This window comes from Octopus bimaculoides, chromosome 7, assembly GCF_001194135.2.
Source record: "Octopus bimaculoides isolate UCB-OBI-ISO-001 chromosome 7, ASM119413v2, whole genome shotgun sequence".
NCBI classification, from domain to species: domain Eukaryota; kingdom Metazoa; phylum Mollusca; class Cephalopoda; order Octopoda; family Octopodidae; genus Octopus; species Octopus bimaculoides.
In genome coordinates this window covers 14305672-14330678 of record NC_068987.1, presented here as the reverse complement: position 1 = coordinate 14330678, position 25007 = coordinate 14305672, and the positions used below count along the sequence as shown (strand labels likewise).

The following is a 25007-nucleotide window of genomic DNA, read 5'->3' as shown; positions in this document are numbered from 1 at the left end:
TATATATATATATATATATATATATATATATGTACGTATGTGTGTGTGCATGAGAAAATCTGAGTGTACGCAGATGACTGTGTGTGTGTGTGTGTGTGTGTGTGTGGAAAAAGTGAGAATACTGAATAGTGTGGAAAAGTGGTCGTGTCTAAGAGTGCGGTGGGGAGTGGGAAATTATGAGAAAGTGGAAAAGTGGCATGTATCTCTGGATTGATGTGTGTGAGTGTGTATACTTTATCGAGTTTATTTTGTTTATGTTTAAGTAACTCAAAAAGCTATACAAGAGAGAGAGAGAGAGAGAGAAAGAGGTAGAAGAGAGGACTAGAGTCAACCCAGCAACGAGTAAGACAAATTAACCGATAGTATAAAGTTCCAGGATTCCACAGCCCTCAACAGCAGCAGCAGCAGCAGCAATGGGAGGGGACATGTTCGGTTGTAGCAATGTTAACCTCCTCCCAATTCCCATTGGTAACCATGAAAGACTTCAAGTACAGCATGCCAGCTCCCAAAACAAAAGAAAGGTCCACAGAGAATGACCATCAGTCCGGTCGAAATATGGGAATTTTAGGAATGAATTCTATCATCAATACCTAAAATGAAGAAAAAAAAAATAATATTGAAAATAATTTTTTGGTTTTTTTCTGTTGTATTTTTAGTATGTGGGGGATGGAGAGATTCCTAGCCCCTCTAATTATTCTGCAAACATAAAGCAAAAGTTTACTGAGGATCCCCAGAAATAGAATTTTTTTTTTTTTTTTTTTTTTTGTGGCTAAGTCATGGCACAAGCATGACTGTGTAGTTAAAAAGCTCACTTTGTAACTGCATAGTTTTGGGTTCAATCCCTTTGTACAGCACCTTGGTATTTATTTTATCAAGCCCCGAAAGGAATGAAAGGTAAAAATCGACTTTGGCAGAATTTGATCTCGGTGCATAAGGACAGATAGAATACCACTAAGCATGCTAACGATTCTGCCAGCTTGCCACCCTACAAAAAAGCCAGAAATATTGGTTTCAAATTTTGGCACAAGGCCAGCAATTTTCAGGGACTGGGTAAGTCGATTGCATAAACCCCAGTACTAGACTGGTACTTATCTTATTGGCACCAAAAGGATGAAAGGCTAAGTCGACCTCCATGGAATTTGAACTCAGAACATGGAGACAGATGAAATGTTGCTAAGCATTAAAGCCAGAAAAAGCCACCTTAAAGCCAGAAAAAATATTGCAAGACATTTTGTCAATGCATTAACAATTCTGCCAGTCCACAAGTGGCATTTAAGCCTAAACATACAACTAAAAATACAAGAAAGTACTGGTTTAAGTCATTAATAATTTAGTGTTTATGTACTCTAAGTTACTAACAAGTTAGTCTGGGTCTACTCATGCAGAGAAACAGAAGGTTGTTTAGACCTAGGCTGTTAAGAGATGGATCATCAAGAATTGAACTGTCCTACATCTTCACTACAGTCACAAATAGCAGGAGACAATTAACACTTTTGACACCAACCTACCTGAGGGCCCACTAGTTCAATGACAAGCTTCTTGTTTTAAACTGAATTAAATTAAAACTTGAAACACTAGCACAAAAATGACAGAGGTCATTTTCTAAATTCATTCATATAAAAAATTAACTGAAATAAAGATAGTGCATATCAACAGAAATATGGTAACAAAAGGGTTAAGGTATTGCTCAGGCGGCGAGCTGGCAGAATCGTTAGCACACCGGGCGAAATGCTTAGCGGTATTTCGTCTGCCATTACGTTCTGAGTTCAAATTCCGCCGAGGTCGACTTTTCCTTTCATCCTTTCGGGGTCGATAAATTAAGTACCAGTTATGTACTGGGGTCGATGTAGTCGACTTAATCCCTTTGTCTCTCCTTGTTTGTCCCCTCTATGTTTAGCCCCTTGTTGGCAATAAAGAAATAGGAGAAGGGTAAAAGAACATGAATCAGAAGTAGACTTTTTTAGCAGAGAAAGTACAAAATTAATATAAGATTGCTAGAGGTCGAGAACAAAGACAAAACTCCTTACTAAAATTACTATTATTGAATTGAACACTCGGCCACAAACTTTGGCATGAAGGGTGCAGCCAATTTAATAAAAACCAGCATTTGAGTTCTACTTATTCAACTAATTCTATCAGGATAAAAGACACAGTCAACACTTGCCAGATTTGAATTTGGGCCGCAGTGGTATGCAGCTAAACAGTAATAATAAAAATTCACTTACATATTCCATCATACTGCTTGAATCACATCGTTGTTTACTCAGTCGCCAGTTTAGACCAAGCTAGAATTTAAAAGAATTTTGTACAAACATTTTGGTATTCAAAAACAGATACACACCCTCACACTTACACAGAATCAAAAGAGATTGGTGTTGGTCCATAATGGTAAGACTCATATCATTTAATAAAATCAACAACAAGAGTGCTGTGGACTTACTATGGGCAGAGGAAAATCCAGTATTTCAGACAGAGTCCTTGCTCAGGAAAAAATTGAGAGGAATCCTCTCTGAAGAAGAACTGTCCAAAATGTTGGCTTTTTCCACTCCCCACAGCATGTTCACTGTACTCTTTTGTTGATTTTTATATGTATATATGTGTGTGTGTATTAGTATAGTGTGGCATAAGAGGATGATGACAGAACATACAGAAAGCAGGAAAAAGTACACGAAAGATGTGGATGCACTCACCATCATCAGATATCAACCAAAAGTCATCATAATTTCAATGCCTTATTGACATCATATATGTGTGTGTGTGCCTGAACAGGTGCACAGTGTTATTTCTTTACTACCCACAAGGGGCTAAACACAGAGGGGACAAACAAGGACAGACAAACTGATTAAGTCGATTATATCGACACCAGTGCGTAACTGGTACTTATTTAATCGACCCCAAAAGGATGAAAGGCAAAGTCGACCTCGGCGGAATTTGAACTCAGAACGTAGCGGCAGACGAAATACCGCTAAGCATTTCGCCCGGCGTGCTAACGTTTCTGCCAGCTTGTGATCACAGAGCAATGTGAGATTAAGTGCTTTGTTTAAGAAAACAATGCACCACCCAGTCTAGGAATTGAAATCACGATCACCACTAAGCCATGCACCCTCATTGTCGATTTGATGGAGAGAGAGAGAGAGTTAATGTGCAGCACAAACATTTAATGTTTAAAAATAATACATTTCTAAATCTCTCAGAGAGATTTATGCAGTAGTGATACGATGAAGTAATTGTATGCTGTCAACTTAATGTGACAGTCCCCTGAAGGGAATAATACTACTGTTGTTTAGACCTAGGAAGCTGCACTGCTTCTTGTCGGCCTTGACACATTTCCTGTGTCCTTATGTTTACAAGGGGGAGACATAAGGACACAGGAAATGTGTTAAGGTCGACAGGAAGTGGTGCAGCTTCCTAGGTCTAAACAACAGTAGTATTATTCCCTTCAGGGGACTGTCACATTAAGTTGACAGCATACAACTACTTCAGGAAGAAGGTTGTTTTGTTGTTCCTTTAATGGGAATTATAAAATTAAAAGAAAACAATGAAAACCATTCAGTTTTTCAATTGGAAGAAGATAATTTCAGTGTTAATGCCTTACCTTACGATACAGGTGATTGTTTTCCCATTCAATAACTTTTTCTATAGAATGTCGTGTCTGAAGAGAGATACACAGCAAAAGTTAGTCCCTAGAGAATGTATCTTTTCAACACACATGCGCACGTACACTCACACACACACACACACACACACTAACAAATCAGTATTTTGAATTCCTTTTCTTTGTTGTTTAATAGCACATCGTTTTTAAGAAAATGTAAAAAAAAAAAGTGAACTTGCAAGAAAAATTTATATAAACTCATTACCTAGAAAAAAAAAATATTAAAACAACTATTGTACATTATTTACATTTGACGGATATTTGTCCTCATCTTGTTTGTCAACACATTTCGGCCGATATACCCTCCAGCCTTCATCAGGTGTCTTGGGGAAATTTCAAACCTGAGTTCTCATTCCATAGGTATTTTTCGATGTTATTATGATTATTATTATTATTATTATTATTCAGGTCATTGCCGAGAAGTGAACTCTGAATCTTGGGGTTAAGAGCACGGGTTACTAACCCCAAGATTCCAAGTGACCTGAATAATAATAACATCAAAAAATACCTTAGAAATGAGAACCCAGGTTTGAAATTTCCCCAAGACACCTGATAAAGTCTGGAGGATATATCAGCCGAAACGTTAACAACAAACAAGATGAGGACAAATATCTGTCAAATGTAAATAATGTACATAATTCCTCATCTCTTAAATATACAACTGAACAATTATTGTAATATCTATGTGTATGTAGGAGAAATAGGGATAAACAAGTTTATATCATAGTTCCTACATGCCTTTCACTGTTATGGTTTTGAGCCCTGTTATAGGTGTTCCCAGTGCATTTAGATGCTCAACCACAAAGATGTTCCCATCAGAGAACACCTTATTGCATTAGGTTATAGTAACTATGCCCCACTGCTCTTTCTCTCTCTCTATTTATACTATACACACACACACACGACAGAAGTAAATAGACAACCCATAAAACATTGTTTTATGTTAAACTTGAAACGGTTTATATTTTTTTTTATTAATGGACATTTTTATGTTTCAGGTTCTATATGTGACTGTTTAATCATGCCACATACAAAAGAAGCCTTGGGACTGTCCAAATTTCAAAGGGGCCGTATTGCGGTTCAATCTGAAGGGTGGATTTACTCAATGTAAAATCACAGCAAACCTTGGGATCCTGCTTTCTACACTTAATAGGGTGATTGTGCAATTCACCAGAGAGGGAAAGAGTCCACATCACCTTGCCCACGTCAACAAGGGCACTTTAATAGGACCCTCTGCTTTGTTAAGTGAAGTGTGACAGATAATCCTCATTGCAAGGCCTCTGACATAGCAGGACAAGTTGATGTCAGTCCCGGAACAGCTGTCAGGTATCTCCACAAACTTGGCTACTATGGCAGAGCAGCAAGAAGGAAGCCATTTCTTAGACCAGCCAATATCAAGTGGAGAAAAAATTGGGCCAGTGAGATGATGGAGTGGCTGCTAGCATTTTGGGACATTATCATATTCTCTGATGAGTCCAGATTTGCTGTATTTTCTGACAGTGGTCGAGTGGGGGGGTCTGAAAATTCTGTGATCAAGAATTTGACATGAAAAGATTGCTGCCAACAATGAAACAAGGCAGCTATCCTGTGATGGTCTGGGGAACAATTTGGAGCAATGGTTAATCAGAGCAGGTGGAGTGTGATGGAAACAAACTCAGATAAATAGGTGTACATATTGTGGAAAGGACCCCTTCCAATCTTCTCCAATGGTGAAATGATTAAAGACTATTTATGGAAGATGGGGTTCCTTGTCACATGGCTGAAAAAGAATGGCATTAAAAAACTTCCATGGCGAAGCCAGTCACCAGATACGAGCCCTATTGAACACCTCTGGGGCATAATGGACAGGAAACTTCGTAAAAAGAAAAGGAAAGCATCCCCAAAACCAGATCTTTTGAGATTACTGCATGAAACTTGGCAAGAAATTCCCCACGAGAATATTTGTCATCTGATCAGTAGCACACCTTATAGGATCCTTGAATTGAAAAATGCAAAGGGCATGTCTACTAAATATCAGATATTCGCATGATAATTAGTTAATAATTTGAATGCATAATTTCAGATTTAAATAAATGTTAGTGATTATAAGGGTTCTATTTAATTCTGTCATATCTGTGTGTGTGTGTGTGTGTGTGTGTGTGTGTGTGTGTGTGTGTGTGTGTGTGTGTGTGTGTGTGTGTGACATTATTCACACATACATACACACTCAGAGGACAGTCTTCTTTCAGTTTCCATCAACCAAATTTATCTATAAGACTTTGGTCAGTCAGGGGCTATAGAAGACACTTGCCCAAAATGCCCTGCAGTGGAAATGAACTCAAAACTCCAAGTGGTTAGGAAGCAAGATTATCAACTACACCACAAATCCTGCATTCTTATGATTTTTAAAATCAATACATCAAGAACAAAATACAGAAAATATCAATAGAACAGTAACGTTGAACACTAAACTCACCCTTTTACTGAGACAAACAACTGGCCACAGTGAACAGCCCAGGGTACAGCAGCAACATACACAGCCACAGAACAACCATTTTACATTAACAGGCAGTGCTTTCCTTAGGACACTATTGATGCGTAACATTGTGGCTTTATATTCTTCAGGAGCCACCTGTAAATGAAAAGATAACAACACCTGAGCTGAAATCCATATTTAATGTTTTCCATACTAACCCGCTTGAACTGCCTCCTCTGGTTATATAAAACACAAAAATTCTTTATTTTACAGATAAGAATTTATAGCCAAAAAAGACATACACCAAAATGATTTTGAAGAATCAAAAAATTCCATGTGAAATGCAATAGGATAAGGAAAGATAGTGATGACGGTTCAATGTTTATACTATACGAGGTCTGATCAATAAGTATCTGGACTGTTGCTATAGTAACAAAGCTAAAACACAGAGTGAAGCCACTTGGCACAGATTGACCTTAAACTCAGCTGTGCATGCGCACTAAGTTTTAACGTTCTAGCTCACTTCCGCTGTTTACAGCAGTGCTTGGAAGGAAGGTGTGTAGCATGTGATTGTCGCATTGACCATAACAGAGAATGTTGAGCAGGGAATCTGCATCAAACGTTTTGCTCAACGTTTGATGATACCTGCTCAGAGACCTATACAAAGTTTTCAAAAAGTTTTCATCGTTCTCAACACAATCAAGGAGATCTTGTACAGCTGAAACTCAAGTGTCTTTCTGGTCAGCTGAAAGCAGATTTGACACAAACTTGGCAGACATGCATCTCATATCCAAATCTTCAGTGATAATGAACTGAACCCTAATTTGTACATCCTCTGATAACTAATGGATGGGGATTCGACAATTTTCCCTCACAGCTGTACGAAGATCTGCAATGTTTTTCTCAGTTCTGCTGGTTGCGGGTCTCCCAGAATGTTTGTCAATATCGACATTTTTTGTCCATCTTGGAAACGTCTGAACCACTCATACACTTGTGTGCAACTCATACACTCCTCTCCGTATACTTTCTACAACTTTGCGTAGGCCTCTGAGCAGGTATCGCCATGACAACCTTCTCTGTCCTGGTCAATGCGACAACCACACGCTACTCACCTTCCTTCCAAGCACTGCTGTAAACAGTGGAAGTGAACTAGAATGTTAAAACTTAGTGCACATGCACAGCAGAGTTCAAGGTCAATCTGTGCCTAGCAGCTTCACACTACACGCTTTAGCTTCGTTACAATGGCAACAGTCCAGATACTCATTGATCAGATCTCTATGGCAACTTGTATGTTGGAAAATACAGTATTTAAATTCTAACCTTCCATCATAATTTAATATAAAAACCTTTTTCATTAAATAATGCTCCAAACACCAGGCTATTAATGGAGTTTGGCATTTTACTAAACCCTCTGGCTATCTTTTAAATTAAGACAAAATAGTCAATGTATATCATTAGAAAATATGATCATAAGACTGTTAATGACAGAATATTTATAAACATCATCAAATGGTAATTGTACCATGCCTACATAAATCATTAATCTAGCAGAGAATAAATAACATGGCGTGAACCAATTATTTCTAATATACTAACACTGAATCAATAAACGCTGACTCTGAAAAAGACTGATGGAATATATATCATATATATAATATAATATATCATATATATAATATAATATTAGGATATTAGGAGTGGCTGTGTGGTAAGTAGCTTGCTTACCAACCATATGGTTTCGGGTTCAGTCCCACTGCGTGGCACTTTGGGCAAGTGTCTTCAACTATAGCCTCGGGCTGACCAAAGCCTTGTGAGTGGATTTGGTTGGCAGAAACTGAAAGAAGCCCATCGTATATATGTATATATATATATGTATATGTGTGTGTGTTTGTGTGTCTGTATTTGTCCCCCCAACATCACTTGACAACTGATGCTGGTGTGTTTACATCCCCGTAATTTAGCAGTTCGGCAAAAAGAGACCGACAGAATAAGTACCAGGCTTACAAAGAATAAGTCCTGGGGTCGATTTGCTCGACTAAAGGCGGTGCTCCAGCATGGCCGCAGTCAAATGACTGAAATAAGTAAAAGAGTATGATGTAACAGAATCAGTAGCATTAGATGAAACTTCAAGAAAAAAAACCCCAAGAAACAAGCGATAATAAAACAGTTCCCCACCAAAAGCTGTGATTTTATTTATTCCCAATTAAGTCACAATGGATATTGTGTATGTGTGCACACGTGCGTGTAAGTCTTGATTTTTAATGCAACTCAAACTAAACATTAAAGCTGTGACAAACTTTAGGTATCACTTCCTCCAAGGGTTTTTAAATTTAAAAACAAAATCTTTTTTTAATAAAAGAAAATCAAACCCTACTTACCTTTGCTGAAAGGGCTGATGGAAATTCGGTATCAAATTTATTGCTAAGACCAAATCTGAAAAATGATAAGATAAGAACTTTTCAGATTTTAATTCTTATGTTCCAATATTTTCTGTTAAGATACACTACCTTTTTTTCAATTCATTTTGAAAATAATGAAGAATTTAGTAAAATAGCTGTCGTTATTGAACTGGTATTTGAAACATCTACTATAATAATACTCTTGTTTTTCTCCATCACAACATATGAATGAGAAAAGAAGAGGTAAATAGATGAATGCGGAAGGAAGGGATGATGGAAATATTACAGTGAAAAAAAATCAAACAGCGTTTCAACTCTGTGTGAGTATATGTGTGTGTGTGTGTGTGTGTGTGTGTGTGTAAAAGGGAGGTATGTGAATGTTTGTTTGTGAGTGTGTGTGCGTATGTGTGCACGCAGAATGGAAGTGGGATGGTGAACATTCAACACTGAAAAGAAAAATCAAACAGCGTTTCAACTTCCTGTGTGTATGTGTGTGCATGCACAAGGGAAGTATGTGAATGTTTGTATCTGTGATTATTTTGTACCTTATTCATATATAAAATACTACAATAAGCCGTCATTTTTGACGGTACGGGGCCAGCTAATTTTGAAAATAATGAAGAATTTAGTAGAATAACATTGTCATTATTAAACTGGTATTTGAAACATAGATTTAATAAAGTTTTCATGGGAAGTTTTAATTTGGATCACTTCAAAACAGAAAGTTTGTATTATGGAAACAGAAGTGGTCTCAAACTGGAGACATTCCCTGAATGCTGCCAACAGAGCAGACTCCACTAAAGACAATGTGCCAAGTAGTGGTGTTAAACCAGGCAACAAACTGAGTCTGCCACCCAAGTAAGCCATGGGCCATGGGCAGAACTTGAACTCAGAACACAAAGTGGTGGACAAATACTGCAAGGTTCTAACAACTCTTCTACATCACCACCAGTCTAGTTTGTAATTAATGTTGTAATTAATTCAGAGTTAGATTAACTTCTGCCATTCGGAAATTAATTGTTTCATAAATGGTAAGACAATCAAGTGGGTCAGATAAAGGGAAAAGTACGAAAACAAAACACAACGGCATTGGTTTATTCAACGTCAGAAAGAAAACTAACAAAACTTTCGAGTGTTTAGATTCCAACTTTCAACAATACCTGCTGGTGATTGCATTGTTTTTCTTTTAATCTTTCACCCATTCACTTTTTACTTGTTTCACTCAGGAGACTGTGGCCATGCTGGGGTATCACCTGGAATTTTAGTCAAACGAATTAACCCCAGTACTTTTTTTTTTTTTTTTGTAAAGCCTGGTACTAATTCTATCAGTTTCTTTTGCTGAGCTGCTAAGTTACGGGGGACGTAAAAAAACACCAACACCAGTTGTCAAACAGTGGTGGGGGACAAACACACAAAGATGCACACGCACTTATATATACACACACACACACACATTTGTATATAATAACATAAATAATATATAATTATAGGCATATATCCATACATATATGTACATACCGACATCTATATGTATACATACAAGCATATATGGGTACAAGACATCACAAAAACGTTAAACACAATGAGAAACGAAAACAGAAAGATGAAGACAGAAAACGAACTTTATTCTTTTTTTTTTTTTTTCGAACAACAAAAAAAAAGAGAAACAAGACATGCAACATACACACAGAGGCTTCTTTCAGTTTCCACCTACAAATCCACTCACAAGGCTTTGGTCAGCCTGATATTATAGTAGAAGACACTTGCCCAAGGTGCCACACAGGACTGAAACCCGAACCAGATGATTGGGAAGGAATCTTCTAACCATACAGCTAAGCCTGCATCTGCTTTCCTGCCACATGGTTTTAGATTCAGTCTTAATATGTAGCACCATGGGCAAGTGTCTTCTTACTATAGCCCCAGGGGGAAAAGCCTTATGAGTGAGTTTGATAGAAACTGAAAGAAGTCTATCATGTGTGTGTGTGTGTGTGTGTGTGTCCTTAGTCTGACATCATGTGATGGTTGTAAATGAATATCATACAAGTTTTTGTTGCTCGTTTCTAATCATCTGTGAAAACATGTTTAACCAGGGGGAAAATATTAATTTGCTTGGAAACAAGTGTGGGTTGGTAACAGGAAGAGCATCCAGCTGTAGAAAATTTGCCTCAACAAATTCAGTCTGACCCATGAAAACATGGGAAAACAGATGTTAAAATGATGACAATGATGACAGTTATGATGATAATGATAAATAAAGATACCCGAGTTTCAATTGCAATTAGTTTATATACCGAGACTGAAGAAATGGCCTGTACAGGAAAGATAAAGAAACAGAGAAGGGAGAGGAGAAGAAAACATGGTCGAGAGAGAGAGAGAAAAGGAAAAATAAGTGAGGAGAAATAATAGATGGAGAAGGAGAGCAGAAAATAGAATGAGTAGGGGATGTTATAGCGGAAGGGGTCGAAGGAGAGTGTATTCTGTAAAATTACAACAATTTTCTCAGTATTAATTATTTCATATATATATATATATATATATATATATATATATATAAATATATATATATAATGACAGCACAGGTTAATAACAGGAGAGGAAATGAAGTGTTATTAAGTTCATGTAATTCCCAAAATCATAATCAAGATAATAATTGAAGCAATTCCAGCCAAGCTAATCAGGTAAGTAAACAGTATTCCATTACACTCTGAGAATGTTTTGACACAAAACTTTTTGTCAGACTTTGAAACACTCACCTGAAGTTCATTCAAACAACAAAACGATATCAGTGCAAGGGGAACTCACTTTGATAATACACCCTTTGATAAGACAAAACTTGTTTTAATATTTGTTTTCCCAATGCTGGCCAGAATTGGAAGTGTCCTCAGTTCAACATGCCACTATCATTTTGATCTGGCCTCGTCTCATCTGTAAGGTACAACCTTCTCAGATCTTCAGGATTTCTAGTTCGCTTCTTCCATAGGTTCAGAGCATAGCTATGCGACTAAGAAGCTTGCTCCTCAGTCAATGAAATTCAATACACAGAAATACATACAGTTCTATATTTAAGAGATGAGGAATTATTTACATTATTTACATTTGACGGATATTCGTCCTCATCTTGTTTGTTGTCAACACAACGTTTCGGCTGATATACCCTCCAGCCTTCGTCAGGTGTCTTAGGGAAATTTCGAACCTGGGTTCTCATTCCTATCGATGTTACTATTATTATGGCGGGCATATGGCGTAGTGGTTAAGAGCGCGGGCTACTAACCCCAAGGTTCCGAGTTCGATTCACGGCAGCGACCTGATTAATAATAGTAATAATAATAATAATAATAATATAATAATAATAATAGTAACATCGATAGGAATGAGAACCCAGGTTCGAAATTTCCCCAAGACACCTGACGAAGGCTGGAGGGTATATCAGCCGAAACGTTGTGTTAACAACAAACAAGATGAGGACGAATATCCGTCAAATGTAAATAATGTAAATAATGTACAGAAATACATTATACAAAATATACCAAGTCACCTATATAACACACCATTTACAACTTCAAATGGAACTATCTAAGTAGTTTATCAACTCTGGTTGATTGTTGAAAAGTTCAGTGAAAGTGTTCAGTCCACCTTTCTATTCCCTCAGGATTTTTATACATGTGAAAAGCATCCAGTCCACACTGTGAAGTGGTTGGCATTTGGAAGGGCATCCAGCAGAATAAGTACTAGGCTGACAAAGAATAAGTCCTGGTACTTTGCTCGACTAAAGGCGGTGCACCAGCATGGCCACAGTCAAACGACTGAAACAAGTAAAAGAGTAAAATGATAGCTTTAAATTAAATTCAGAAATAGAACCAAAGCTAGAGTGGAAAAAAAATGTTATTTCTAAGAACTTGCCAAGAGGAACATGAAGTTTTTCTAAGTATTCCAAAAGTAGGCAACAGTATGGTGTAAGATGTCGAAAGGCAAATGACCTACATTGACTGTAATGAAATGAAAGCACACAGACTATTTAAATAAACTGCTCAAAACACAACCACATTATTGCCAACTACAGCAAGATGTTAATCTTCTCCCACCACCATTTTTTTTGCACTCTGGACAAAAGTATACAATCATTTCTTACACAAAGATCTTCATTCTGGAATCTGAAGCATTCTTAGATTGATTGTGACTTTTCCTAACTAGCACTGCTCTAGTTATCATCTATAAAGTCCCTGGTATATTTCTATATTTCATCTGGTAGCTTTGAGATTTCAACGGTATGACTGTTTGTGTTTAGAATGACATTGTAGGGCAGGTGTGAGAGGTTGGATCTGGCCAGTCTGAACATACAAGAAGCAGAATATTTTGGCCAGATATGGCCTGTTTAAATGCTAAAGGGTTAATCATGCATTATCTGGAAGCTTTTGAGGTTTCAATGGTATGACTGTTTATGTTTAGAATGACATTGTAGGGCAGGTGTGAGAGGTTGGATCTGGCCAGTTTGAACATACAAGAAGCAGAATATTTTGGTCAGATATGGCCTGTTTAAATGCTAAAGGGTTAATCATGCATTATCTGGAAGCTTTTGAGGTTTCAAATGGTATGACTGTTTATGTTTAGAATGACATTGTAGGGCAGGTGTGAGAGGTTGGATCTGGCCAGTTTGAAAATACAAGAAGCAGAATATTTTGGTCAGATATGGCCTGTTTAAATGCTAAAGGGTTAATCATGCATTATCTGGAAGCTTTTGAGGTTTCAATGGTCTGACTGTTTATGTTTAGAATGGCATTGTAGGGTAGGTGTTAAAGGCTGGATCTCACCAGTTTGACTATAAAACAGAATATTTGGGCTTGATTTGGCTGATTTAAATGCTAAAGGGTTAAGCAGATCCAAGATCAAAGGCATTTATTACCTGTGGTTTTTTTGCCCAATTAGTTCTATATTTCCCATGTTGTCCTATTCTTTTAAACCATTTGCCTGTCCTGTGTATAACATCTGATACACAGGACACATTTCCCAGACAACCATGTACCATTTATAATGCACCTTCCCATTCTTTTTCAACCACCAGAGTAATAGTCTAAAGCTAAGTTTAACTCTTTAACATTCAGATTACTATCAAACATGTTTTCTTTATTGAAATTGTTTTGAATTAATCCTGCATTATCTTATAGCTTTTGATGATGTGATTGCTTATTTTTAGAATGTTAGTGTTTGCGAGATGTAAGAGGTTAGACATGGCCAGTAAGAATGTAAAACATGTAGAATACTTGAGCCAGATATGGCCAGTATAAATGCTAAAGGGTTAAGATGTTTAAAACAAGCTTATAAAAATGCTTTGAACATAGAAGAGGTTAAGGCAACTGGAGTTTGATTTTGAGGAAGATTTGGCTACTATTTCTAACAGGTTGAGCTACATCTCAGAGAGGCTTCACTATTGACTAATGTAAACACAGAAGTTGCTCAGTACAGAATCAGCTTTTTGTATAACCGGTTTTGTTTGGTTTCTGTATCGTCTTAATACTGTAATGTTTTCAACCGAAAGAGTAAGAGCACACTCAGTACATGCCATCGTTAATAAATTAATTATATATCATCATCATCGTTTAACGTCCGCTTTCCATACTAGCATGGGTTGGACGATTTGACTGAGGACTGGTGAAACCAGATGGCTGCACCAGCCTCCAATCTGATTTGGCAGAGTTTCTACAGCTGAATGCCCTTCCTAACGCCAACCACTCAGAGAGTGTAGTGGGTGCTTTTACATGCCACCGGTACGAAGGCCAATCAGGCGATACTGGCAACGGCCGTGCTCAAAATGGTGTATTTTATGTGCCACCCGCACAAGAGCCAGTCCAGGGGCACTGGCAATGATCTCGCTCGAAAATCTTTACACATGTCACGGGCACAAGTGCCAGAAAAACGACGCTGGGCACAGGTGCCATCCCAATTTCGCTTTCGCTTGCCCCAATAAGTCTTTGCAAGCTGGGGGGGGAGGGATATATAAATATATATATACATGAATATACACATAAATACACATATATCCACACATACATTCACACATCTACATAAACATACATTTTATTACTAATCAAGTCTTAAAAGTGATGCACAAAACTCAGTATTTAAGTAACTAACTTCAGCTTGATTATTAATAGAATATATACATACTTATGTCTCGAGTTCTATTTTCCTGTTCGTATCACAAAACACACACACACACACATTGATTGCAGAAAGAATAAAAGTACTTGTAATATTATATGTAATATTGTAACAAATACAAAAATAAAATGTGAAAAATCAGACTGCTAAAATTCCATTGACTAATACCCACACATGCCTGGTGTGGTTGTGTGAGAAGAAGCTTTATATACACACACACACACGTCTGGAGTGGCTATGTGGTAGGAAACTTGCTTCCCAACCACATGGTTCCAGGTTCAGTCCCATTGTGTGACACCTTGGGCAAGTGCTTTCTACTATAGCCTCAGGCCAACCAAAGCCCTGTGAGTGAATTTGGTAGATGGAAACTGAAAGAAGCCTGTCGTGTGTATATGTGCACGTGTGTCTTTGTAGACAAGTTTGTCCGCCCCACCACTGCTTGACAACCAGTGTTGGTATTTTTTTTACATCCCCGTAATTTAGTGGTTTGGAAAAAGTGATTGATAGAATAAGTACTAGGCTTAAGAAATAAATCCTGGGGTCAATTTGTTCCACTAGATCCCTTCAAGGCAGTGCTCCAGCATGGACACAGTCAAATGACTGAAACAAGAATATATATAAAGCATCAGTTGTGGTGTGCAAGAGAGACGATTGTGGCTGGTATGGTCATGTGGCGAGAATGGATGAGGATAGCTGTGTGAAAAAGTGCCATACCCTAGCGGTTGAGGGAACTTGTGGAAGAGGTAGACCTGGGATGAGGTGGTGAAGCACGACCTTCGAACATTAGGCCTCACTGAGGCAATGACTTGTGACCGAGACCTTTGGAAATATGCTGTGCGTGAGAAGACCCGGCAAGCCAAGTGAGACCATAATCCGAGACCTCTGGGTCGCAGTTGAGTGAGAGACCAACAAAACTCCTTTGTAACACCAAAGATAAACTGAAGGCAAGGATTATGGCAGCATTCACCAACTTAAACAAGGAGACCATCCAGAAGAGTTGCAGGAGATTCAGAAGTCGTCTGGAGGCCATGGTTGAAGCCAATGGCAATTTTATTGAATAAATGTACTCTTTAGTATTTCAAGATATTTTTATGTAATGTTGGTAAATATATCTGTTAAAATGAGATAGAGTTATTTTCATTTTTGCATAATTTAGATGACAGAGTATTCACCACACCCTGTATGTACAACTATATATAAACCCATATATACAGCTATATATAAATTCATGTATATATATAACTATATATAAACCCATGTATATATATATATATAACTATATATAAACCATATATACAACTATATAATCCATAAATATATATATATTCACATATATATCTATGTATACACACACATGTATAGACATATACATACACAAATGTAGGTACATAGAAACTTAAAAATTAACTGTGTATTTTATTTATGAACCCCATTTCAAAAGAAAAACACAAATTAAAGGAAATTTCAACTCAGTCTGTCTACCACATACACACCAAGTCGATATTCTGCATTCAGTAGAACCAAGACATATTACCACAAATATAAAATGATTATTAATAATCAATACAAGTTGACGAGCTGTTTCAAAACAGGTTACCCATTTGTAGAAAAAGTAGATGAGAGACAACAACATGTATGTATATATGTATATGTGTACATATGCTTGTATTTATATGTGTGTGTGTACATATATATATATTGATTGCTAGATAAATGTCTTTTATCTTTTACTTGTTTCAGTCATTAGACTGCGACCATGCTGGGGCACTGCCTTGAAGAATTTTTAGTTGAATGAATCAACCCCAGAATCGATTTTTTTTTATGCCTGATATTTATGCTATCAATCTCTTTCACCAAACTGCTAAATTACAAGGACATAAACACACCAACACTGGTTGTCAAGCAGTGGTGGGGGACAAACACACAAACAACAAGCTTCTTTTAGTCTCTGCCGCCCAAATCCATTCACAAGACTTTGGTTGGCTCAAGGTTAGTAGAAACACATACCCAAGGTGCCACACAGTGGGACTGAACTCAGAACCATGCAATTGGGAAGCAAGCTTCTTACCACACAGCTATGCCTGCACCCATACACACACACATATAAGTTTATTATTTTCTATGGGATACCTGAAAGAAGACTACTACTGACCTGAGTACTGCACTAATTCAATGTCTCAAGCAGGTAGGTATCAAAAAGGTTAACAAACTCACAAAATCATTTTGAAATTTATGCAGAATTTCAACAAAGTAGGCACAGGCATGGCTGTGTGGTAAGAAGCTTGCTTCCCAACTACATGGTTCAGGGTTCAGTCCTACTGAGTAGCATTTTGGCCAAGCGCCTTCTACTATAGCTCCAGTCCAACCAAAGCTTTGTGAGTGGACTTGCCAAACAGAAACTGAAAGCCTGTCACACACACACACACACACATATATATATGTGAGTGTGTGGGGGGGTGCATCTCCTTGTCTTAACTTTGCATGATTATTGTCAGTCATACAAACAATATCATTCATTTCTAATATTCTGTGAGACCATGTCTGTCCATGGGGAAATATTACCTTGCCTGGAAACAGGTGAGGATAGGTAACAAGAAAGGCATCTGACCATAGACAATCTGCCTCAATAAACTCTATCCTACCCATGCAAGCAGGGGAAAAGTGAAAAGTGGAGGTTAAAAATGACAATATGGAAGACATAACCCGGCTACATTTGCAAAACAAAAACTCTAAGCTTTAGCAAGAAATAAAACAGCTACTCATTGTTTTTTACTTCGTTATATTTTGTTGTAAGTGGATTCAGTGTTCTGTTGTAATTGTAAACTAAACAATGAACCAGATTGTAAATAACTGCAAGAGGAGAATTGAGACATCATCAGTCAAAAACACTGAAAGCTTGATATCGAAAAAAATTAGCAAATTGTCATCGGATTCAGAATTGTCATTAAATTATAAACCATGTAATTTTTTCTTTTTGTTTGCTTCCTTTTCATTGAAGTTAACACATTTTTTTTTTTCATTTACAGTAATAAGTTATATCCATCCGTGTTCATTGTTTAAAGTTTTTTTTTTTTTTTTATTATTTTACTTGTTTCAGTCATTTGATTGCGGTCATACTGGAGCACCACCTTGAAGGATTTAACCAAACAAATCAACCCCAGTACTTATTTTTTTTAAAGCCTGGTATTTACTCTATCGGTCTGTTTTGCCAAACCACTAGATTACAGGGATGTAAACAAACTAACAACAGCAGATGTCAAGTGGCGACAGGACAACAGACATACACAAAGACACACACGATGGGTTTCCATCTACCAAATTCACCCACAAGGCTTGGTCAGCCTGAGGCTATAGAAGATATTTGCCCAAGGTGCTGTATTGTGGGACTGAACCCAAAACCACATGCTTGCAAAGTGAGCTTCTTAACCACACAACCATGCTATGTCTAGATGTAAATATGAAGATAATAATGACCTCAGCTTGTAAAATTCATTGTATTTTTATAAATTAGGAAGTGATTACAGACTGTCAAAGTTATTGGCAGGGTGGATGTTAGCTGTTACAAATATTTGAAAGGAGGTATTAAACCAGAAACAGGTAAAGAACCATTTATTTAGACAATAGGAGAAGTTTGATTTGAAGAAGATTTGGCTGCTAATTTTAACAACTCTAACCACAGAACAATCGTCATCAATCACCATCTTCCACACATACAGGTTTGTCCTTTTAGGTGCCAGTGCCACCGAGCCGGTGCTGTGTAAACGCACCCAGCACACACTGTTAAACAGTTGATCCAGCCATACAAATTATGCCACAACAGACAATTGGAGTCTGGACAGCTCCCAGCTGCCCAGCTCTGTGTCAAACTGTCCAGCCCATGCCAGCATAGAAAGTGGATGTTAAACGATGATAATGATGATGAAGATTTAGCTGCTAATTCTAACCGCAGTAGAATGATTGAAATAAGTCAAAGATAAAAAGATGTGTGTGTGTCTTTTTACTTGTTCCAATCACTGGACTATGGGCATGCTGAGACACCACCTTGTAGAGTTTAGTCAAACAAATGGACTCACTACTAATTTTTTTAAAGCCTGATACTAATCCTATTGGTCTCTTTTGCTAAACTTCTAAGTTATGAGGAAATAAACAAACCAACACCAGCTTTCAAGCAGTGGTGGGAGGACAAACAAATACACACACACACACACATACAGAGGCTTGTTTCAGCTTCCATCTACCAAATCCACTCACAAGTTTTTGGTCGGCCTTTGGCTGGAATAGATCCAAGGTACCACACAGTGGGACAGATCCTGGAACAATGTGGTTGACAACCAAACTTCTTCCCACACAGCCACGCTATGGTAGTTCTAATAATTTTGTTATTGGTTTAATGAAGACCGTTTGTTACAGTTTTGTAAAGGATCTATTTGTGATGAATAGTAGTTTCATAGGTGAGGGTGGTTTAGTTTGTTGGGACAAGAGAAGTAAAACAACTGATGTGAGAGACACACAAACACTGAGCGTATATTCAATTTCCTGTCCTGTTATCATCTACCAAAAAAATAAAATAATCAAATATTTTAAAAGACTGTATAATATCCGGGTAGATAAGGTGTCGTTAAATTTCCACATAAATCTATTATGAGAGACAGAGTAAAATGTTATGACAGCTGAAACGAAGTCACCGTGTCTGTTCCAACTGAACAGTTTATGTGAAAGTCACACACATCATTAGGTGAGACACTGAAGTGGCTTCCATTATCAGTTAAAGTTTAGACAGTGTCACGTGACAACTTGCTGGAGCCTACCAGCGGGAAGTTTAGACAGTGTCACGTGACAACTTGCTGGGGCAGCCTGCTGGAGCCTAGCAGCAGGTATAAAAAGGGGAATTTGACAAGACAGTCAGTCGGACGCTGACACTTGTTGATGCTGCATCGAAGAAGCCAGGGAATAGAAGAAAGAAGACATGCACCCAACACCAGAGCTGAAGACACCTCCGAAAGGTGGGGGCGGTCCCCAACGTCAAAACGGTAGAGTAGGGGTCTAAACCGGACGTGGTTCCCCCTGATGATGTCTTGAGCTAACTGTAGCAGGTTGAAACATGGTTGAAATTCCTTCCTTACATACATATCCGACTTTGCACATTAACTAAAATCTGCCTCCCACCCCAGCCCCGATACATTCCCACCACCACCGCCGCTTGCATTGGATCAGGCTTATTTTCTAAATATTCCACCAGATAAGCGACCCCCACCCGCCTCGTAAACACACGAGGGATTTTATAAGTGGTCACCAAACAAGCTAGAAACAACAGCCAAAATTATATCTTTCATATCACACTGTACCGTTTAAAATAAAAAGGCGACAATCGAGAATGGAGTCCTGAACTGAACACTTCTTGAAAAAAAAAAAAAAAAAAAAAAGACAGAACCGTGATGGCAGGAATGCATTGAATTCTGTTCAATAAGGTTTAGCCTAGAGCAACGAGAGAGTTTCCACGTGGCTGCTCGACTTGGTCTGCTAGAAGTAACAACCAAATCTCACCTACAGAAAAAAAAGATGACCCACAGGATAATGTATTTCGGAAAGACGTTCTAGGTGTACAATTCGACGGAGTGATCATCGATGGCATGACTCTGATCCTAGTTTTTTTTTACCATAGAGCTAAATTCAGCAGCAGTTAAAAATTAGAAAAAAAACATTTGTAGCGTTCGACATTTTCTATTCGAAACTGATATTTATAGCTTCATTTGCTCCGCAACAGATTCAATGTTCCTAAACAAAAAATTATTATACCAACGAAAATCTCAGCAATCAACGTAACATTGACAGCAATGTCAATAAAATCAACATAAACAAGATTAACCACCGCCACGACCATCATCACAACAAAAACCAATAACAACAACGCTTGCTTATCAACCACATGGTTCCGGGTTCATTCCCACTGCGTGGCACCTTGGGCAAGTGTCTTCTACTATAGCCTCGGGCCGACCAAAGCCTTGTGAGTGGATTTGGTAGACGGAAACTGAAAGAAGCCCGTCGTATATATATGTATGTGTGTATATGTTTGTGTCTGTGTCCCCCCCAACATCGCTTGACAACCGATGCTGGTGTGTTTACGTCCCGTAACTTAGCGGTTCGGCAAAAGAGCCGATAGAATAAGTACTAGGCTTACAAAGAATAAGTCCTGGGGTCGATTTGCTCGACTAAAGGCGGTGCTCCAGCATGGCCGCAGTCAAATGACTGAAACAAGTAAAAGAGTAACAGTGTGACTTCTTTGTGACCTGGTTTAACACCATCACATGAACACTCGGGAGCCTTTTAGTGGAGTTCCCGCAGTTGCAAGCATTTGGATCAGGGCTTCGATTTAAGAATAACTTTCTCCCTTCCTCCTGCCATTCTCTGAAAGACACCCTAACAAGGACCATAAGAGCTACCCTTCCTCCCATCACTAAGTCAAGAGTTCCTTACCCGGGATTCCCCTATCTCCCAAGAGGTACAAATAAAGAGGGGAACGTATACACTGTATTAAAATCGATTTTCAAAATAGTATTATTGATTTCCTCTTAAAAATAACTTTGTCTCGGTGTCCTATTAAATACACCAAGACTATTGTCCCATTGAACTCAATTTCAGCTCAATTTCAGGCATGCTCGTGTGCGTTAAGAAGTTTACTTCCCAACCACATAGTTCCGAGTTCAGTTCCGTTGTGTGTCACTTTGGACTAGTGTCTACTATAGTTTTGGGCCGGCCAAAGCCTTGTGAGAGGATTTGGTCGACGGAAATTGAAAGACGCGCGTTGTGTGTGTGACCATCACTTGACAACTGGTGTTGGTGTGTTTATATCCCCGTAACTTAGCGGTTCGGCTAAAATGACCAACAGAATAAGTGCCCGGTTTAAAACAAAAGTATCGGGGGTCGATACATTCGACTAACATTCTTCAAGGTCGTGTTCCAGTATGGCCGCAGTCTAATGACTGAAACAAGTAAAAGAATAATAGAAAAAAAGAACTGACCCTTTCGTCTTCCAATGCGATAATACTTTTTGTCGTGGGTTTAAGATTTAACCTAGGGGTACGGCGACACAGAATGGATTAGAAATCACTCCTCTAAATTTAGTAATGTGTGGATGGAGGGAATCATATCGGAAACCATGACAACAACAATAAAAATTACCCAAATAAAAACATCAACCACGACATGCGACCGCTCAGCCTGCTACACCTAGCAGCTAAATTTTCGTTAAACCACGATGTGCTTTCTGTAAAAAGGAATAAGGAACACACTGGGATAGGATAATATACAGGGTGTCCACAAAGTCTGGGTACATGAGGATTAACATACTTTAAGAAATTATTATTTCTTATACTTAATTGTTTATGTTATGATTTTATTTACTCCATGTACCCACATGGGGATTAACACATAGTTTAAGAATTTTTTTATATTTAATTATGTTATGATTTTATTTACTCCATGTACCCAGACCTTGTGGACACCCTGCAGTCCAAGGAAATCTACAACAGCAATTAAGATAGGATGGTAATAGCTGCACTACGTCGGACCATCATAAATCAATTTGATCAGAGCAGACCTGGGACGAAACAATTACAGCCACCTAGCTAGCAACCTACTCTGTGTGCTTATACAAAGGCTTGTGAGATGAGTTTAAGGTAAATTTGAAACCCACACGCATCAATACCATATACAAAAGGATGTTTGGTCTTCTTATCTACCTACCTATCCAAGTAACGGCATTACCCTGTTATCTTACTAAACATATACAAAAAGGAAACGAAAGTGGGGGGGAAACTCCAATCAAAAGCACCCGTGTGTAAGACACAGAACGCATGTGGTAGCCCTCATGTATTATTCGACATACTAGAAACAGTAACTAAATCTCCCTCAAATCACATTATACGGTCTTAAAATGGAAGGAAACATATACACTATACTGGAAAGAACAAAAAAAACAAAGGACGTTAATTGCCTTTGACCTGGCGCTAAACAACAATACAGAATGCATCAAATGTAATTGGGGTTTTTTTAACCTTGCTTCGGGCTCTTTTTCTTTGTGTTTTAAAGTTTTGTTCCATTTGAAGGGGGAAAAAAACATGATAAGGAAAGGATTTTCTCGTGCAACAGAATACGGACACACAGTGACTATACGACAAGCGTTTTAAAGCCATTCTTCCCTGCTAAGGCAAAGATTTTTCCCGCAGGCACCACCACAACAGTCTCTTTCATTATACCAATGTTTACGTTTAATAAGAATTTTTTTTTAATCATTCAGACCTGCGAAAACAACTCTTAGACTTGCCCCACCTTACAACATATTCTTATATTAAACTTTGGTGTTGGGCTTTAATATTCCTATCAACAATGAAACGTGAGAAATATCCAGATTCTGTTCAATTTCTGGGAATTTTCTCAGAGTGATATATAGAAAGTTTGTTTTGTACATAAGCCATATTTAAGTTCTTTCTAATATTCTAATCATCACCACCAAGGACATGCAGTGAAATTGAGCCAGTGGCCAGGTTGCAGAAGAGCAACGAAACTTTCTGATACTTTATAGTACACGAAGCAATTAAGAAATAAACGAAAGTGAATAACAGTCAAATAGAGAACATGACCCTTCTACGATGTAATTGCTTCAGTGTCAACACACAATCTCAGGTCTAGTCACTTGCCAAGCAAGTACAACTCCTATATATATCTATATATATATATGTATAGATAGATAGATAGATAGATATAATTTCGCACATATACAATATACGGAACCAGCCAAGGAAACCTCTGCGTTAGCGCTCGACCTGTTGGAAATAGTAGCCAAATATCCTTCAAATTCACACCGTCCTGGACACGTTGAATAACGTCGTCCCAGATACACTAAGCCTGAAACTATAAAAAAAAATGATAGTAAATAATAAGAGGAAATGGTGACTGCTGAAATAAGACTTCTCAACCATAAGTGACCTAAACAACTATATAATAGGAAAGCAGGAAAAAAAAGGAAAGCCTACAAAATTAGGGAATCGACGAAAGACAAACAAGCGTTTTGAAATATCTCTGTCCACACAGGTGAAAAAAAATTGCAAAAACCACTATATACCTACATATTAATTACTGAAACTTATAGAACGGGATATACAAGTTCCCAGACGAGTATTTTGAGAGGTTATTTCAGATCAACATAGAAGGAAAGGGAAGAAGAGAGAAGCAATTCCATTGAATTACAACTGTAGCTTGGTTTGGTCGTCTATATACATGAGGTGGATAGAAGACTGATTAGAAGAAACAGGTGAGGAAAAGGCTGCACAGAAAGGCACAGGTACTTACATTGTGACATTTCCTGCCCCTCGAATTACTACTGGATCGGGAACAGTGATGATAAATTCTTCTAAAGGTACTTCAGCATCGTCTTCTTGGTATATAGTATCGAAATCAGCCATTCTCCAACTAAGACGGAAGCGTAACTGTTTACTAGCATGACTACCGCCCTCTTTTACTAAGCTGGAAAACATGGGGAGTTAACTCTAACCTAATTTTTTATATTTTTATTCAGAGACAAAACAGGGGGAAGACTGAAGGCGCAGAAAGGTTGAGCTTCGGTGATTAATTTAGATAATAATCAATAACAAGATAGCTTCTTTATACACACGAGTATTTTTGTTTTAGTCGTGAATATCTGCTCTACGCCACCATATTGTACTTTGTTTAATCATACTGAGTACCACTTTGATCTTAGTTGCATTTCTCACCCCTGTGAGAGTATTGATCATATAGGAATCATATATATATATATATACATACATATATATATATGTAAACCCTTAGATTAATGTAAAATTGCTTTTATTATAACTAAGCATAAACACACACACACATGCTTATATATATATATATATATATATATATATATATATGTGCATACATATACTCCATACATACATTCATACATACATATATATATGTATTAAAATACACACACACACACATACACATCTTTACACTCTAATAATCAGAGTTACAGCTATGCTCTTGAGCTAATAACAAGTTAACATATTCACTTGATTTATTCAATGCACCTACCTAAGCTCCATGAAAAAAAATGACAACCACTTGTTTTATGTCCTGCTGTATCTTAAACAGCCTGTCTACACAAAAGATGTGTGAGCCACGAACTAGAAAAACTGATTGCGTTATATGTTTAATTACATATCCTCATTCATAGATTTACTGAAGCAGAGCTGACAAAGACTATAGCAAAAAAAAAAGACTAAAAAACTCCAACAATTTATACTTTCATTGACATAACTACTGAAATCCTTGT

At 37.7% G+C, this 25007-nt stretch overlaps 1 protein-coding gene across 1 annotated transcript; it reads right to left on the bottom strand.

Annotated features, from left to right (window-relative positions):
• Window positions 1–26: 26 nt before the first annotated feature.
• Window positions 27–24167, bottom strand: LOC106871131 (cysteine-rich hydrophobic domain-containing protein 2). Its single transcript, XM_014917441.2, has 6 exons — window positions 24014–24167; window positions 8489–8543; window positions 6111–6266; window positions 3596–3652; window positions 2226–2285; window positions 27–590 (listed from the first exon to the last, which is right to left on the bottom strand). The coding sequence occupies exons 1-6, from the start codon at window positions 24124–24126 to the stop codon at window positions 540–542; spliced, it is 492 nt and encodes a 163-aa protein (XP_014772927.1). The 5' UTR covers window positions 24127–24167; the 3' UTR covers window positions 27–539.
• Window positions 24168–25007: the final 840 nt, after the last annotated feature.